General features: G+C 44.8%; 1 protein-coding gene across 4 annotated transcripts; it reads left to right on the top strand.

Annotated features, from left to right (window-relative positions):
- Window positions 1-1,034: 1,034 nt before the first annotated feature.
- eps8l2 (EPS8 signaling adaptor L2) lies at window positions 1,035-17,575 on the top strand. 4 transcript variants are annotated; one of them, XM_076027155.1, is made up of 21 exons: window positions 1,035-1,330; window positions 4,065-4,110; window positions 5,384-5,430; window positions 9,611-9,675; window positions 10,644-10,805; window positions 10,893-11,042; window positions 11,202-11,281; window positions 11,395-11,504; window positions 11,947-12,014; window positions 12,139-12,265; window positions 13,132-13,220; window positions 13,308-13,382; window positions 14,457-14,605; window positions 14,710-14,926; window positions 15,002-15,036; window positions 15,118-15,223; window positions 15,349-15,468; window positions 15,772-15,841; window positions 15,934-16,114; window positions 16,839-16,971; window positions 17,377-17,575. In XM_076027155.1, exons 2-21 carry the CDS (start codon window positions 4,082-4,084, stop codon window positions 17,461-17,463), a joined length of 2,100 nt encoding a protein of 699 aa, XP_075883270.1. In that variant the 5' UTR covers window positions 1,035-1,330; window positions 4,065-4,081; the 3' UTR covers window positions 17,464-17,575. The 4 variants fall into 4 exon arrangements, with proteins under 4 accessions (XP_075883270.1, XP_075883268.1, XP_075883269.1 ...); XM_076027154.1 differs by lacking the exons at window positions 1,035-1,330; window positions 4,065-4,110 and having other exon boundaries at window positions 5,097-5,430; XM_076027157.1 differs by lacking the exons at window positions 1,035-1,330; window positions 4,065-4,110; window positions 5,384-5,430 and adding an exon at window positions 9,343-9,424.
- The last annotated feature ends 809 nt before the right edge of the window (window positions 17,576-18,384 follow it).

Genomic DNA, 18,384 nt, shown 5'->3' with positions numbered 1-18,384 from the left:
AATCAGTTCTCACTCTCTTTGAGTCGACCCTGTTTAAAATCTTGTCGCTCGTGGTCGCTTGCTGTCACAACATTCCTCAAACATGAGTGCGTTTCTTATGAGTGACAAGCAAAGTTAATGATCAAGCACAAATTGTTTGGTTTCCGTAGCAACCGGCCTGAAAACAAGTGGCGTTTCAGAGAACCTCTCCTGAGGCCAAACTGCAGAGGAGGCGCTGCCGCGTGAAAGTCAGTATTGTGTCTTCTTTTACTGCTGACGTTTCCACTTTTAGCTGCAAACGACCATTTGAGCACATTGTTGCTCGCACCTTGGGCGCGCTGCGCACTCTCGGCGGATCGTGTTAGCGCGGATTCCTCCGCAGCTGCACAATGAGCGGCTGTATATCTCCTACCTGCAGTGTTATTGGAACCTGGGCAGTGTTCCACACTGTTGCTCCCTCTTTCAGTCAGCATGTCTGATCCAACTGGTTCAGACCAGACAACCTCCCACTGCTCCTGCAGACTGAAGTAAAAAAAAAGGAAAATGAAGAAACTATGTACACATGTATTACTGCCTGAAGGAAAGACAACACAAGCATGCATATAAAACTTTATTATTATTTATACTGACTGTTATCATGACTTTTATAAGAGCCATAAACATTGGCGGGCATTGTTGTCACAAATGAAAATAGTGCATGGAAGAAGAATTTAATGTTCCCGGCACTGAGGGTTTTCAACCTGGGTCAAGGCCCTATAAAGGGTCCAAAATTAATTTTGTGATTTGATGCTCGACTTTCGACTCACTTTCTAAACTTTCTTTTTTTTCATTGACAGTTAATGGTGTGTGGCTGCTCCGCTTGCGTGTGTGTGGGAAGCGTTAAGAGTTTTTTGGGGGGGATTTTCACAGGTGATTGTGGTGTTTTATTTAAAGCCAAGACGGAGCTCAGTGCCACGTCCTGGAGCTCCACCCACTTCTACTCCTCCTCCTCCTCCTCTTCCGCCCCCTTCAGATTGAGTTACCTGCACACTCCTCACCTGCTGCTGCTGTCACCTCCTCCCTCCTGTTCCTTCTCTCTTCTACACACACGTCGTCCGTGGAAGCTTCGTCGTCAGACTCTGGGCGACTCTGAGCCACTCTGAGCTTTGGACCGTCAACGCTGCAGACTTTGGTTCTGTTGTTTCTACCTCTGTACGTTTCTTGGATTCCAACGCGAGCCGTGGGCTGAGCACCAGCGAAGGTCTGCTGAGGAGTTTCCCCGAACTGAGCCGCCCCAGGTTGGAATGGCAGGTTGATGCTGCAGCTGCTGCTTTGGCAATATTAGTCAGCATCCGATTCACAAAACAACATTGTAAGTTTAATTTTGCTTTACAGTTCCTTCCTGCACTTCTCCTTCGTCCTCTCTACTGTGCATGTTTGTCTTCCTTCATTTCATTAATCCCCACGCAACCCTTCTTACTGTCCCTTTCTTCTCTTCCATTTGAAACTTCCTTTTGCTTATCATCCTATTTTATCCTCGATTCATTCCCATTTTCTATCTTTCTGCAATTCTTTCAATCTTCATTAATTTCTTCCCCTCTCACTTTCCTTCCTGTCTGACTTCCATCCTTGCCTTTTTCTTCAGTTCTTCCTTCCTTCCTTCCTTTGTTCGTTCCTTCCTTCCTTCTCTCTACAGACAGCTGCACAGCTTCCCAAACTTTCTTCAGCTCGAGAACCAAAAGGGAAGCTGAGGAAGCTTGTGGCAATAACATTAATTTTGCATTCAAATGTATATGAAGTGTTTTCGGTCTAACATAAAAGGTGCATTGCCACAGTATTTACATAACGCAAAGATTGTCTCTACGTCATAACGTACAGTTATATCCTTGGGAATAAATGAAGACGTAGCAGCAGAAAGATTGACCGCGCAGGTCAGTGTGTGAAGTCTAGTACCTCACCACTTAAAGTACAGCTTATTACAGTGGTATATATTGCGTTTTACTTAGACATTCACACAGAACGGCAACATTGTTTTTCATTAATTAGACAAATAAGAAAAGGATAACATCCAGAAAAAACTCTAGTGTGGATGGAGACTATTGTGCTCCAGTGTTGAGGTAATAAAAAACCCAACAGGGGCTATGCCGGAAAATTCTGTACGCAATACTAGGTCTACCCAGAATGCACCGGTCTCAAGAAGCCCACGTATCATAACAATAAATTGCCTGGCTGTGCCTGCAAAAGGCTATAATGCATCAGATAAGTGTTATCTCCTGCAAAATGCTTACTCAGAGGATAAGGACCAAAGTCCATAGTTTTACTGTCAAAGCAAGGCAACACGTTTCAGCTGTTGCTCTGGTTAAAAACACCATTTGATCAACAAAGTTGCTCTTAAGGGTTTCTGGAGGCCGAAATATCCAAATGAGCTACAAATATTGTAATTAATACTTAATTCTAATCAATTTAATAAGAAAGCTTTGGCTTTTGTCGAAGGTTGTATACTGCATTTTGCATTCAACACACATGCATTCTATAGATATTATGTTCACACAATATCATTTAGCATCCTAGTCTAAAGTTAGTCTGGTGGTGGCGAAAAGGGAAAAGAAAACACTTGTGATCACATGACTGATACTTCATCGCTCTAAGGTGACACTGCTAGCGCCTGTCGGACCTCATTCCATTAAAAATTAAAAATGACAAAAAAAAAAAACAACAACAGCGACATATACCATACAAACGGCCTCGCGAGTCTGTGCTGGATCGTAAACGCCGCTCACAAGCACGAGTTGCTCTTGGTGTTGTGTAATGTCTGAAGGGTGAGCAGCCCTGTGGCCCGGTTCAGGTGAGCGCAGGTGCCTCCAGCTGTGTGAAGGAAGCTAACAACACCTGACACCCTGTGCCTGTCACTTGCACCTGAAACCTGGCTCAGAGCCAGGGGACTCAGAACAATGACACCGGCCGAAGATGACTGCGGGGATAAGCCGAGGAAGAGGAAGCCTGTCAACTTGTCCAGACTTGGCAAAACAAACAAGATTCCGGCGAAAGACGAGAGGCCCCGTACAGGGGAAGGACGCAGCAAGACACATACCAACGTCATCTTTCATCCCAGATGTGTTGAGAGAGAGGTTCAGATTTGTTTGGGCCCCGCTCTGTTCCAGGAAGATGGGGGGCAAGTCTATCTCTTCAGAGGCTATCGTGTTTACGACTGGCCGAGAGATAAGCTGCACCTTTCACCCGTAAATGGCACAAAGTATTTCCTGTTGCAGCTTCACTGCTGCTGGGGGCTTACAGATAAGTGTACATGATCTAGTTTCAAGAGGTGAGCGCAGACGTGTCTGCTTCATACTTTTGGTGACAGACAATTAGTCATGCCCGGTCAGATTATGATACTGAAATATTCATAATTGCCTGCGAGGTTCACACCCACCTAGTGCCAGAAGCAGCGACAGACAGTCTGACAGGTTTTATATGGAGCATGATGGTCCTCTCCCACTGTAGTTATGCATGCTGGCGTCAAAACGTGTTGGTCAATGAGCGGAACCAGGAGGGGAATGTCGAGCGGCTGATTGGAGGGGCGGGAAGGGGGGCGGGGGGGTCATTAAGTATTTAGGTGCCAGTGAGCTTTGCAGGGACCCAATATATGCATATTACATAACCTTGAGTGCACGCTGTGACAGACAGATGTGTCAGAGCACTGGAAGCCCTGCGGGGAAGAGGCGTGAAGAGTCTTTGTGCTCTTGTTTTCTGCCACTTGCCAGATTCTCAGGCTTGGATTATTTGGCAGGTTTCCCCAATCAAGTCAGCCAGTCAGGTGGTGAGGCCATTCAAATCCATCGAGTTAGTTAGCTAGCTAGCTAGCCAGCTGCTGTGGCTACACAGGCAAGAAGAGCATATCAATGAATTGCCCGTACAGCTGTCAACACAATGGATCTGATTACAGAATGTGTTGGATGTCCGCCATGGTCCCAGATCACGTGGGTCCCCTGACAGCCGGCAGCACCTGGCCGACACCTGGCCGTCAACTTTCAATCTATAGTCACGTTAGAATGCTTGCCTTTGGCACCTTTAACCCTTTCTTCCTTCCTCTTTGTGTGTCCTCTCAGGCTGGACATCCTAAACTATGAGCGGACGGGGATCAAACCCAACCAAGTAAGTGTCGCACAATCAAGATATGACCAAGATTCAATGTGACACCTCTTACCTGAAATTCACCTGTTGTTATAATAATAATAATAATAATAATAAAAATAAAACTTTATTTGTACAGCGCTAAATCACGACCAAAGGTGTCCAAAAGCACTTCTGTACAATCAGAGAGAACCAACCGGGCCGGAAAAACTCCCCTGTGGGAAGAAACCTAGGGCAGAACCAGACTCCAGAGGGCCATCGTCTGCCTATGAGTAGTTGGGGTGAAATACAATAATAGAGGAGAGACAGAGAAAGAGAGAAAAGAGCAGAGTGAGCCAGGGTGGCAGACAGGAGAGAGTGACAAACAGATACACCAACCAGGCATTCACAAAATGGATATAGACACAAAAAATGGAAAAATAAATTCAAGGCTGCTGTCCACATAGAATGTAATTGTCCATGCTTTGGAAGGCATGAGCAATCTGCCGATAGGACAAGTCTAGGTCCTAAGCATGGTGGTGGGACAAAGTGATGACACCAAGACCCCCAGGACAGCGCAATCCAGCTCCTGGCAGAGTGGTCCTCACCTGCCGGGGACACAGAGACCGCGGCAGTATCATGCATATCGAGCATACATACAAAGCATAATGAGAGCTAGTTTGGACAGAGTAAATGGTTATCAGGAAGCTGTGACAGATAAGCATGGACGATAGATATCCATCAGCAGGGACTAATGGGACCATGCCACCCGTCAATAAACAAGATTCCTCAGATATTGTAAAATTTCACAGCCAGAGTCGATGTCTTGATTGAAGATATCGGAGGGGGCAGGACCTCTTTGCATTCCTATGTCCCCCCTTGTGTATTTACATTTCTGTGTGTTACCTAATCATAGCAAGCTACTCCCACACTAGAGGATCACTAACCCAGTATGCAGAAGGTAGTGCGGGTCAGAGACCCTGGACACAGAGCGGCTCTGTTCACACTTTGTTTGCTCAGCCAGGGTTCCTGGCTCCAGCCACCCCTTACCTCCACTACCTCCCCTCTCTCACCCACCTCCACTCTCCCCTTCTCACACTGGCCGACTGGTCCGTATGTTCGGAATCTCAGACTTAACCTCACCCGGCGATCATCGCGCTCCGAATATCTCCAGCCGCATGTGTGGATTTTATGAGAAGGGACGACTTCTCAGTTTTGCTTTGGGAGGCTTTTTGCGACACGAACAGCTCATCTGAGGTTCAGAGAAGATGAGGAGCATGCAGCGTAACCTGGTCACCTCTTCTTGTCATTGCAGTGGCGTGGCCAGGTCTGACAGCAGGCTCAGCGCTAAGGCCCTCTACGGTAAGCCGATCCACGGGACCACTGTCTGGTTGTTGACTCTGCCTTCACACGCCCTCCACATTCTCATTTGGCCTGAACTTCTCTTGATTTCATCTTGCCGTGGGCCGCCGCATACTTAACAGTCCGCACCTTGCAATTAAGGAGGTTGTACACTCTTACTAATCAAGGTATAGCTCTATGAAAGCTTGCCAGCGTTAGTCATTAAATGTTATTGTCTTCCATAAAGATGGAAACTAATCCTGTCCGATCCCTGTCAGAATGAGGCATGCAAGCATTTTGCATACTTGAGACAAACAGGTGTAGCTAAATCTCTGCTAAAAAAAATGTTTGAGTAATGTTTGCTAGTGAATACGGTGTGAACAAGAAAAAAGAAGAAACAAGGTAGAATACAAGCCTCCAAACTGAACTCTGACTGCACTGTAACCGAGTTCAATCACACAATTTGAAACGCAGCCGTCCTGAATCCCAGCATGGCTTTTTCCAAACTGAGGCAGAACTCTCTCACTGCTCCATTTACCAAGTGATAACAAGGGGCCAAGGTCCTCCCAGGGGCCCCTTGGGCAGCAACGCTGAGGCTTTGCTCAACATGATTTTCCAGCTTGGTGCAAAGCCTCTGCAGCACCGCTTGCTTCCTATTTGATTCTTGATGTAGCGGTTCTTACGGTGTGAAAGTCATTCGGTTTTATTTCAGTTTTGTTCAGCTTTCTAAAATCATTCGTAGGTCTGAGAGACTGTAGAGCGGTGTCATTAACACCAGGCATATTTTTCTTATTTTTAATTGTAGCTGCGGCATGCTTGTTCCAGGGCGTGTGCTCATGCCAGAAATATGCTACTTAATATTAGCAGGGAGTGCAGGGTCATAACAGGGCGTGCCTGTTTTTAATGTGCGGTTGGAACAGGGTGGGGAAACCCACATCTTGCAGGTGAATAAAAGGCACATTGAAGAGCAGGACGGGGAGGGGGCAGGACTCGCTCCTCCCTGTGCCGCCCCAGACATGATCTCACCAGTCAACAACGATGGCTCCGCCCAACGTGACTGCACAAGGGAGCACCATTGGACGCATGGCAGGGGCATTGCACCATAACCTGGTTGCATGTATTCAGATTTAGCAACATATTCATGAAGAGATGAAGTTAGTGGAGTGACCTCACTTTCTTTTTTGGAGTCTTTCCTGTGCAATTTCTGCATATCTACAGGATGCATCCACTCCCTGCGAAATCCCTGTGATCTCTGTCCCACTCTGCTGTTTGTCTGTTGTATCTGCTGCAACAGATGGCGACCACTAGCCACCCGCTGCAGGTCTAGCCACAGCGTGCCTGCCAACGTTGGTGCACCAGCCATTAAAGTCAGACACGCAGGTTATTTGGATAGATCAGGGGACTGTTGCTCGCCACTCGCTGTACAAACACTGAGAGGAGGCAGAGCAAACAACTGAGCGCCGTCCCCATCGTATGCAAACCTCTCCTTTTACACAATGTACGTCACCTGACAGTAGACGCAAATGATGTTCAGGTCCCCCTGTCTGATCTGTTATCAGCAGATTTGCGGGGTAAGTTAGAGAGGCAGTGTGTTGGACTGGTCTTCTCCTGAGCACCAGCTTGTCCAGCAATTCTTTTTTCTTTTGGCAGGTTTGGAAGGTTGTGGCTGAAGAACATTCAGGTGAAATGTGGCGACTGTCTTTTAAAGATCTCACTACGGTTTCACTGATGTAGTTCGGGTGGGGTTACATCACTGAGGCTATCTGCAGTAAGCAGCCTGAAATGGTCTATGTGCTATCGGTTAGATATCGCAGTTTTCTTAGAAAATAAGTTTTATAAGTGGCTGACATTTGCAAAAACAACATTGGGTCTTTGCCTCTAAATATTGTTAAAAAACCAAACGCCAGATTTGAACAACTGGTTTTTAGTCAACGTTGGTTCATCAGTTGGAAATCACACGAGATGTGACTGTTTGGAATTATGACTTGATGAGCTCGCAGAATCAGATGGATCTGGGTCACTGACGGCTGTGTTAATTTTCCAAGGCAGGTCTGTTTTATCATGGGTCTGTAAAAGACCAGTAGACCTGCCCCGTTTGATGGCTAAGTGGCTCTTATTGCAAGCCGTCACATAGCTGTGAATTGATTGGCTATAAATGTCTGCCATTAATAAGACATGGGAGCGGCTCGGCTTTCGGAAGGACACCTAACACTTAGTTTGGCGAGGCGAACCTCGCGGGAAGAAGTCAGCGGGGAGAAAACAGCAGCAGCATGGAGCAACACGTGCTTTTTGCCTACAATGTGAACATTTTCATCAATAATGAAGGAAAACACTGGAAATCCAGTTTGACACTGGGCGGAAAGACCTTGTTGTTTATGGGAGAAAGTGAAACAGGGCCAGATGTCTGGAGGACATACAGTATCAAAAGGTTTTGCACAGGGGAAGGCAGCACAGGAGACTTAATGAGATGAACTGGCAGCCGAGTCAATATGAACGTGATCTCATTTAACCGTAATTGTAACCTGGACACCATTCACCTGGTAAATAGGTCAGTGAGCAGCCTGGCATGCTCAGGTAGGCAGCAGTCTGACACCACCTGTTTATCTCCTCCTTGTTTGGCTTGAAAGGTGGTCATTCGAATTTCTCTCTTTGAAGTCCAACCCCTCTGTGATGTCACACAAATATAAAGACAGCAGATAATCTTTGGTATTTAAAAAGTACTCTAGATTTTAAATTATAACAGGAATTAGGGCTCCAGTTTTTTATTTTGTTTGTATGTACAAACATGTGGACAGTAAATTTAGGTCGTCAGTATCAGTATCTTTATTACTGTGTTAATCTGTTGACTGCTATGACCTATTTTTTGATTGGCTGCTGAGTTAAAATGTTGGCTGATAAGTAGGCAGATTGACTGGTTGTGTCCTCAGCAGCGTGGATAAATGATTCCTTTGGGTATATTTCATGATGTTTGGCTTGCTGGTTCCGTTATTTACTTGATTGGTATTTGGTTGGTTAGCTGATTGGCTGGTTGGTTGGTTGGTTGGTTGGTGAATTGATTGGGTGGTTGGCAGCTTCCAACTTTTGACTTGTTTAGTTCCATTGTCAGGTGGCTAAATGAGCTTAAAGGCTGGAAATGCTGGACTGGAACAGAATGGTGGTTGTGTCAATCTCAGAAGGAAAACAACATTGTTACACTCTAACTTCTATAAACATGCAACAAACAACTGTTGATGGCATGCAAAGCTCAGTATCAGTGCTCCCTTATCAGCAGAATTGACTGTAAAAGTTTCGTTGTTGCTATTAAAAAAAAAATAGCTTCCGCATTGTTGAGTATTAGATATCTAAAGGACTTTAACCTCTTTGGAAGTTGTACCGGATATGAATTACGTCAAAATAAATGTCATAATGTCAGAGGCTAATCCTCACAAAGACATCTCAATCAAGAGCAGGTCATTGAAGTTTTATGATGTAAGTGGCACCATTACCGTGCATGGTGAAAGGTGAAGGGTGGGGGCGAAAGATAAATACTACAGATGTTGCGATGTATGCGCTACACAAAATACCACTTTTCAAAAAGAAAAAAAAAACACTTGTGCCCCTCGATAGGCACATGATGTTTTACAGCGCTGTACCATCAAACAAGCAAGCGTTGCCTCTGAGAAGTAGTGTCAGTGATCCTGGGAAGTGTACTAAATCTGTGGCTGTTTGCTCCTCCACAGAGTTAAATGTTATTCTGATAGCGTTTTCTTTCAGGTCACAATCGCAACATCTGGATCGGTTCTGTAATTCTGATATCCTCAATAAACTTCCTCATGTACTTTTGTTTTACAGCACTGTTGTAAACATACCCTGTCAAATAAAATACCCTTTCCAGTCAACCTAGGCTATAATACGCATGCGCAAACACAGCCCTGCCCTTGACACTTCCTTATTGCCCTGCTCGGCGCTGTCAGTCTCACACTGATACTGCCTCACGTCAGTCACTGGGCTCCAACAAGCAACATGTGGTTGTCAGGTGTGTGTGTGTGTGTGTGTGTGTGTGTGTGTGTGTGTGTGTGTGTGTGTGTGTGTGTGTTTCCCTGTCGAGTGTTTACACTGTGGATTTACCATTAGGTGGCAGGCACAATTGACTGCTTACTCGCTTTAATACGTCTCTCTCTCTCTCTCTATTCTTTTTTTTTGTTTTTTTCTGGTTTAACAGAACAGAGGAAGAAATACTCCAACTCCAACTATATCATGCAGGAGACGTCTCAATATCATGTTGAGGTAAGACTGTGGAACTTTGTTTGCCTGGTTTCATGACTTTGTTCAGCGTCTTGACTTTTTATATGAATGACACAGACAGGAAAAACATTGATTGGAATAATTTTATGATGGTGTAATACATAGTCAATGTTTAACAAGTTTTCTTTATGGAACACTACCATGAACTTTTACTGAACCTTAGATCCTGACAGTGATCTATGACATCCTTTTTGCATTTGTCAGTGTTAATTTTCTTAAAAAGAAAAATTTATTCAGCGCATTTCAATGTGGTTGTCATTCAGTGACATTTAAATATGTCAGAAAATAAACCCTTTAGAGCCTGAAAGCTTTTTCAAGTGCGACAGGCAGGGACCATTTTTGATTATTTTTTTTGGTTCCTGCCCCACTGCGAGGCCAAAAACCCACTTTCTAATCAAAACATATATTTTCTCTTCTTTTCTTCGCAGCAAGATAAAGTGTTAAGACACTTCTGGCTATAACATGTTGTGTTAAAGGCCTTTTCAATGTCGCCGCTGATACGGGTAGTCAGTGACTCACTGTCTCGCTGGTGAACCGTGTCCTGCGCGGATAGGATTTCTCTAAATGCCTCCCCATTAGTGCTGCGATAGCTGCCAGGTAACGACAGCTAACAGGAAGCGGCCGCATGCAAAACTGTGGCCGTCCGCTCCGCTGGTAAAAGTAAAAGTGATTAACACATTACGTTTATGGATGAACGTTTAAAAAATGGTGGAAAATTAGCTGTGATGCAGCAGGGTAGCTTAGCATTAGCTCTGCTACAGGGGCTGGAAACGAGAGGGTTTGTCCAAAAGTGACAAACACCAGCAGATATTTTAGGAAAGCTCCAAACACCTCCAAACTGTTAATCATCTCAAACTTCACCACTCCACCACACTGTTATTCTTTTGGAATGTTTCACTGAGAGAAAGACACTTTGACCACTGATTACCAGGCCTCTGCCTCCTCCGCAGCATCTCTCCACGTTCCTCATGGACAAGGCCGAGTCCATCACCACAGTGGACGACGCGGTCAAGAGGCTGATCCTGCTGGATTCCAAAGACAAGATCTGGACCCAAGAGATGCTCCTGCAGGTCACAGACAAGGCGGTCAGGCTGCTAGACGCCGACACAGAGGTAGGAATACGAGCTGGCCGTCAGCAGGAGGTCCTGCAGAGAGAGCAGCGAAGGTGGAGACCAGTAATCTGAATGTCCGTCCTGCAGGAGGAGTTGGAGAACTTCCCTCTGGCCACTATCCACATGAGTCAGACAGTCCTGAACAAGACGCGCTACCCGTCAGTGCTGCTCCTGGTGTGCCAGGACAAAGACCAGCACAAACCCGACATCCACTTCTTCCACTGTGACGAGGTGGAGGTGAGGCGGTGGCTATCGAATTAATATCGCACAGTCATGGATAATAGTTAGGTGGCTAAAAGAGTAAAACTTCCACTGGCTCAAGACAGCCCATTAGTGTAACTGGTCGCCTGCTCAGAACCTTCAGCTTAACGCTCCACTCCTCCCCACTTTCTCCAGGCTGAGATGGTGCACGCAGACATCGACAGTGCCATCGGAGACAATCGACACGGGAAGAAGATGAGGCTTCAGACTCTCAAGTGAGGGAGTAAAAACATGTTTTTTGTTTCATTTTTTTTGTGACCTCTGACTGTAAAATATACCATTAACTCTTGGCTTCCGAACCTTTGGCTGTCCACCTGTCACCCTCCAGGGTGAACCAGGAGAAGATGAAGCGTCACAGAGACACAATCCTTCCCCACTCACCCACCACAGGTCCCCCTGTCGCCCCAAAGGGCCGAGTGACTGCACCCAATCCTCAAGGTAAAAAACAAACAAACAAAAAACACAACATTCAGAGTATAAATTGAAAGGTACCTTATTTTACAATTTTTTGAATCTCTATTTTTTTCTTTTTTATTCAGAAGTTACTTAAACTTTGCATCGTTAATTATCCCTCTAAAACCTCTTTGGATCTCCAGAAATCTTTAAGCATATTTAGCCCTCTGTTTAAAGCTTCCTGCTGAAATTATAATATAAAATGTTTGGGAGAAACCACAACAAGGTGGTCTCGGGGGTGGGGGGGGATCAGTACTCAGATTGTGTGTTTTGGCAAACAATTTCCAAAAAGAGGAGCAAAAAAAAGGGAGTCAAGGATGGACTTTTCTCATCTCGGTGGGACATTGCAGACAGAATCACTGTTTGTGTGGCTGTTTTGTTTTTGTTTTTGTGTGTGTTAACATGAGTTTTCGTCTTGTGGCCCTAGAACGACGACTGTCTGGAAACGAGGTCGAGTCCCATGAGACACTGGCGCAGCGCATCGAGAAGGACGTGGTGGGCTTCACTCACACACCTGCCTTCACAACGGAAATCTCTTCGCAATTGTGCTGTCCCACTGCTTCATTCACGCTAAGTCTTCTCCTCCTCTACCCTCCCTCTGGGTTTTTGTGCCACACAGCAAATCCTCAACTGCGCCCTCGACGACATCGAGATCTTTGTATCGCGGCTGCAGAAGGCAGCGGAGGCCTTCACTCAGCTCAACCATCGCAACAAGAGTAAGAAGAACAAGAAGAAAGGACCAGCAGGTCTGTCCCCCTTTCTTCTCATGCTGTGGCACCAGTGAGCTGACAATATGCTAATATATTGTTTGCGCTGACATGGTTTGTTTTGTTGTGTTATTGTAAGTGTGTGTGTGTGTGTGTGTGTGTGTGTGTGTGTGTGTGTGTGTGTGTGTGTGTGTGTGTTACTCCAGACTGTCTTTAGCTGGTCTACTAACTGCTATTACTGTAAATTATTAGTTGTTAATTTTATTATGATAATCTTACCTTTCATGAGTCTCTCATGACTCAAGATTATGGACATTAGATGACACTTAGTGTGAATACAACTGTGGTAATAAGATCAAGGGTTTCTTCCGGGGAACTTTACTTCAGGTCCAATATTTAGACGCCTCCCTTCACAAAGGTCTCTTGTGTGCTGGACAAACCACCTGGACTACAGCGGGAACAAATATTTCCATAGCACAATTCCCTACTGTTGACTTACACACTTAAAGTTTTCCACCAACATGAGCTGTACTTGGGAAATATCTGTTCAATGGCCATTTTTTCTATGACCGGAAGGTTGGGATTGGATTGAAAAACAAATTAGTCGGTAGCTTAACTTGGATTGATTTGATTATCATACTTGGAACGAGGAAGGTAACAACCACCATCTTTGTAGGTTTCAATCTTCCTAAACGTTTTTCACAAAGTTTGTGTACATTTCTGAGTGGAGGAACACACCCAGACCTGCCGTTTCGCCGTTGCTCACAGCAGAATTTAAAAATTCAAACACGTGTGATTTGTTGTTTGACTTAAACTACTAGCACGCATTGGTCCAACCAGAGTGAGAGCTGTGTGGTGCTGCCGTGACCCCTTCATGTGGTGACCGTTGCCTTATCCGTCCACAGAGGGCGTCCTGACCCTGCGATCCAAGCCGCCAACTGAGGCCGACTTCATTGACAGTATGCAGAAACTCAAGCTGGCCCTCAATATCTTGGTGAGCTTCATTGTCCCTCTTCTTCTTCTTCCTCTAAATATGTCTGCCAATCACCCACTCACTGCCTGTGTCCGCGCCCCCCTGCAGACCAAACTGAAGCGGCACATACAGAATCCGAGTGCGGCCGAGCTGATTCACTTCCTCTTCGGCCCGTTGGAACTGGTAAGAGCAGCGGATGTGATCTCCGAAGGGTCGATGTGGGGAATCCACGTTAGTCTGTGCAGCGTAAATTTGGGTCAAGGTTTAAAAGTGTTCAGAGATTTTTTTTTTTTTAGAAATTGTCTTTTTATTTGAAAAGGCAAGCTTTTTGGTGTCCATGATAAGTTATGCAATACATCATAGCCATCAATTCATACACTGTCTTTATATAAAATCTATGTTGCCCCTCACAGGCTATTTCCAACATGAGAATTAACGAAAACTGAGCAGTGGAGCACCATTGTTTGTCAATCTATCAAACATATATAAGAAAAAGAGAGAGAAAAAAAAAACAAGAGGCGGGGGAAGGTATGTAGGTTTCCACCAAGCATAATTACAATCAATTGAAATCAGACAATTTATATTCAGTTAAGTATAAGCACTGAGTTTTAACCAAAGATGCGTCAAACCAAGGGACTTCTGGAGCCATTGACGCTTTCTGAATTTGTCTGCGGCTCCACACCCTCTTTCCACAGTATTAGACTTTCACCCTCAGCTGACACAGGCACGTCCATGCTTACATAATGCCACACCTTGACCCCTGCTTCACAGAGATACAGAAAATGGCCAGTTTATAAGGGGGTTTAACCTCTGGACACTTTCGCTGTGATAAAGGCAGATAAAGCTGAAGGGGGTCACCACCTCAGTTCCACTATACAGATGCTCTGTTGCGCAACACTTTTTGTTGTTTGTTTTGTATTTTAATCTGTCCATCTAAATGGCCGGCGTTTGCTCAAGTTGCTTCAGGTGTTGCATAACATGTCCTCCACTGCAGAGGCACGTTTCACCTTTCATTCGATGTTGATACGTGTCAACACTGATTTATTAAGCTGCAGAAACATGGAAAATGCTGACGCGACTCAATATTTCAGCTTATGGTCCTTGTGAGACGGTTGTGCGCATCATCACACCCAAAAATCGTTCTCGGTCCATCCTGACCGGAGTTAATAAACCGGGTGATGGTCGCTGAGCATGATTTCATGCCTTTAATGTGGACAGCAGTGGACAAAGTCACTGTGTGTGTGTGTGTGTCCACAGGTGCTGCAGAGTTATGGGGGTCCAGACCTGGTGCGTTCAGTCATCTCCCCTCACCTCTCCAAAGACACCGTGGACTTCCTGCGAGGGCACCTCACACCTAAAGAGATGACCACCTTCGAGATGCTGGGCGACGGGTGGACCAAACCCAGGTACAGGAACACCGCTTTGATCTGAAGGCACCCTGCACTTGGGTAAACACGGGAGGTCCTGTAGCCTAATGCTTATCATCTGACCATCTGGCTTCCTTCTCCAGATCAGAGTGGCCCAGGGATCAGTGCGCTCCCACTTACTACCCAAAGTTTCGCAATGGTTGGGAGCCTCCGGCCGAGCTCTTTAGGACGGCGCCATGGGAAACTGAGGGGCCCACCGACCAGCCACTGAGGTCACCCATCGGCCAGCCACTGAGGTCACCCACCGGCCCACTGGGGTCACCCAATAGCCCAACTTACAGAAAACCATCATCAGAAGAGGTATAGACTGACTGGACAGCAAACACACTGCTCCTGGCCATCATGTAGTGAAAATGTCTGTTGTTTCCCTTCCAGATGTTCGGCCGCCGTTCCTCAGGCTCATCAAACGGGTAAATACACCAGTTCCTTCCATACTTTTCTGTCACTTTGAGTGCATAAGCCAATAAAAACAATGCCACCTGTCCCAACAGGTCTTATGATGCAATGCACAGCCCACGGAAATATGCCAAAATTCTCTACCACTTTGTAGCCAGGAATGCCAACGAGCTGTCGGTGCTGCAGGATGAAATCCTTGAGGTAAAAAAAAAACCCAAAAGAACAACAACAAAAAACCTTGAGCGGAAGCATCGCCACAGCTCCTTTCAGATTCCAGGATGTTGCTCCGACCTAACCTGAGTTGGCCTGTGACACTTGTCTGCCAGGTGCTGGAGGACGGCAAGCAATGGTGGAAGCTTCGGAATCGCAGTGGCCAGGCCGGGTATGTCCCCTCCAACATCCTGGATATGGTGAAGACAGATGAGGGGGAGAGTGTCTTCACCCAGGTGACTACAGCCACGTGGCACAGTGCATTTCTAAAGCCTCACAATTGGTGTCTTATAATATAAACTTTCCAGGCAGTTTAATAACTTAATAAGCTTCACATTCCAGTCAGGCCCCTTCCCAGTTTAATGTCCAAGGGATGATTGGGAAATGTGGTGATAACGGGCTGTTATCTTGGTGAGCAGGTTATTCAGGGAAACCCACCCACAGATATACTGTTTGTCATCGGGTTAACAGAAAGCTTTGTTTGAGAGACTTCACTCAAGTTGCAGTTGTGGTGTGTGTGTGTGTGTATCTGCCAACAGGACTACAGAGTGTCGCCGCCTGGCTCACTGAGTCAGGGAAGCTTTGACAAGGGCCGACACAAAGACAAGAGTGAGTCAAATGGGACCACACACACACACACGCACACAGTCAGACTTCTGCCTCTAGCAGCTAATCTACCATGGACTCCACACACATTGCAGAGATGGATGAGGTGAACGTCGAGTTGTTGAGGAAGATCACGGCCAGCAAGACCCAGCCAACTGTCTTTAGGGCCAATCCCCCCCGCAAGGAGCGAGTGCTCAGCAATCAAGTTGCGTTGACCACCAAGTCCACCCCGGAGCAGGTGACCGAGTGGCTCAACTCCATCGGGATCTCTAGAGCGTAAGTTGGCCAAACGTGCAAAATGCTTTCCAGTCTACTGACTGGCCACCCTGCCTCATTCTCTAGCAACTGAAAACATTTCAGCTGTTGGAGCCATTTGTTTATATGTTTTCCTTGATGTTTATTATTAGTGTCCTATGTTTGGTGAATATTATTTGCTTTGAGTGCGTTTACATTATTTTCCCACAAGGTGGTGCATTTACCACATTTTCATTTCTTTCATATTGGCTATTTAATGTCGGTGCCTGCCAATTAGCCACGTGCGAATTTAGGAAAGTCATACAATTCTTCAACTGTGCAATGTCATGTCGGTCAAGAGGAATCATGTTTTTGTGGGTTTTATTACCTTGGAGTGCTTGGTGAGATAATTTTGACAAATAAATGGGTTGACCAATGTCATACCTAGAGGGCAAATCCACTTTTCCTTCACTTTATTGCTCGGTTTACAGCTTGACATGACAACACGCGTTTGGATTACAAGTTTGCCCAAATACATATTATATATATATATATATATATATATATATATATATATACACACACACACACACACATATATATATATATACATATATGTATATATATACATATATATACATATATATATATATACATATATATACATGTATATATATATATATATATATATATATATATATATATATATATACATATATATAATGGAGCATGTGGTTGGTACCGACTGTTTGTCCTACTTCTGCAGGGCTACTGACTGTTTGGGGATCCTGACCGGAGCTCAGCTCTTCTCCCTGAACAAGGAAGAACTGAGGGCGGTGTGTGGCAACGAGGGCAACCGAGTCTTCAGTCAGGTCAAGTTGCAGAAAGACCAGCTGGAGGTCAGTCCCAGTAGGAGGCCAGAAGCCTCACCAGTAACATGGGAAAAGGTGGCTTTGTCAAAAGTACCTTGTAAACATCTACAATTCCCTCCCATCTCATAGGATTTCATGCCAGGATTTTTTTCAGTCAGATAGAACGAAGCTCTGTCTGTACATTTAATGTTGGTCAAACATTGAGTCATTGTGTTATGTAACAATGTAAATGTCGTGAACACAGCTGCAATTTCTATTTTGCTGTGACCTACTCACCTTTGGAAAATTGAGTAGTGTTCCCTCCCTCATCAAAACCTCAATGAAAAAGACAACAACAAAGGCAAATGTACAGTATATGAACCGATGTGAAACGTATACTTTAAAAAAATCAAAGGCCTCATGATGGATTTTTGTCTGTATTTCTGCACTCAGGTGATCACGGGCGACAGCGAGCTGAGGCAGATCTTGAAAGAGCGGCAGGAGTCGCATGAGTCAAGCAGCAACGACCAGACCTATTAACAGTGGAACCTACTGCGGCATCATGTACATTTTCAAACTGTATATTTATTATCTCCCAACTTCATTACCCTCAGGCGCTGTGTCGTCTAATTATGTTTTGTTTTTTTTAAAACATCTCATGACATTGGTATTGGAATACTGCAGATGTTTACTCAGTGTCTCGGTAAAGAAGTAAATATCAACTATTGCATTTTTGTAATCTGTGCCAGACTCTAAAAAAACTCATTTTCTGACATACAGCCAATAATTCTCTCATCACTGTTTACAAAAAACACTGTGCATGGACCTTCAGGTATCTGAAGTATTAGTCTCGCCTTGGTGGGTGACTGCAGCTAAGCAGTTGGTATTACGGAAAATTGCTCTTATAATGCCTTTATGCTATCAATGCTTTTTGCTATCAGGCTTTGCATAGCCTGATACCAATAATCATCCTGCATGGAAAAAATAATTATTTGCAACCTGATGTTTTCGCTGCACCGAACTGATAAGGAACATGTGAGATTATTTTTGTTCTGTTGTTGATGATTAAGTGAAGAGATGGGCAGAAATTATTTGGGTGAAGATGTAACAGTAAACAGTAAATAAACAAACAAATATATGCACTGCAAAAACTTTCCTGTCATTCCTAACTTTAATGTCATGTGTGTATCACAAAGAGTCAGTGATCATCTTTTTTTGATTCAATGAGTTTATACTTTTGCCGCTATTCACAGAGGAGAAATCAGTGTCCGTCAGATTGTCCGTTTTTACTTGCTATATTTATCTGCATCGTTCAGCTGACCGACGGACAATGGAGAACCGGACATTTTTTTTTTTTTTTTTAAGCAATACATCACCAAAAAATAAATAAATAAATAAATAAATAAATAAATAAATAAAAACCCGACAAGTCACATAACCAGACCTTTTTCTTTTTTTTAA

The sequence above is a fragment of the Nelusetta ayraudi genome, unplaced genomic scaffold, assembly GCF_046127955.1.
Source record: "Nelusetta ayraudi isolate G7.1 ecotype Tasmania unplaced genomic scaffold, CSIRO-AGI_Nayr_v1 ptg000020l, whole genome shotgun sequence".
Lineage (NCBI taxonomy): Eukaryota > Metazoa > Chordata > Actinopteri > Tetraodontiformes > Monacanthidae > Nelusetta > Nelusetta ayraudi.
The sequence above is the reverse complement of the archived record's forward strand: the minus strand, read 5'-3'. Positions and strand labels throughout refer to the sequence as shown.

Bases quoted from the DNA above. Each gene is read 5' to 3' on its own strand.
- eps8l2 (XM_076027153.1), top strand. From the start codon at position 5,337: ATGAGGAGCATGCAGCGTAACCTGGTCACCTCTTCTTGTCATTGCAGT. The intron at 11,282-11,394 runs GTGAGGGAGTAA...GTCACCCTCCAG, and splicing joins ATGAGGCTTCAGACTCTCAA to GGTGAACCAGGAGAAGATGA. The intron at 15,037-15,117 runs GTAAATACACCA...CTGTCCCAACAG, and splicing joins TCCTCAGGCTCATCAAACGG to GTCTTATGATGCAATGCACA.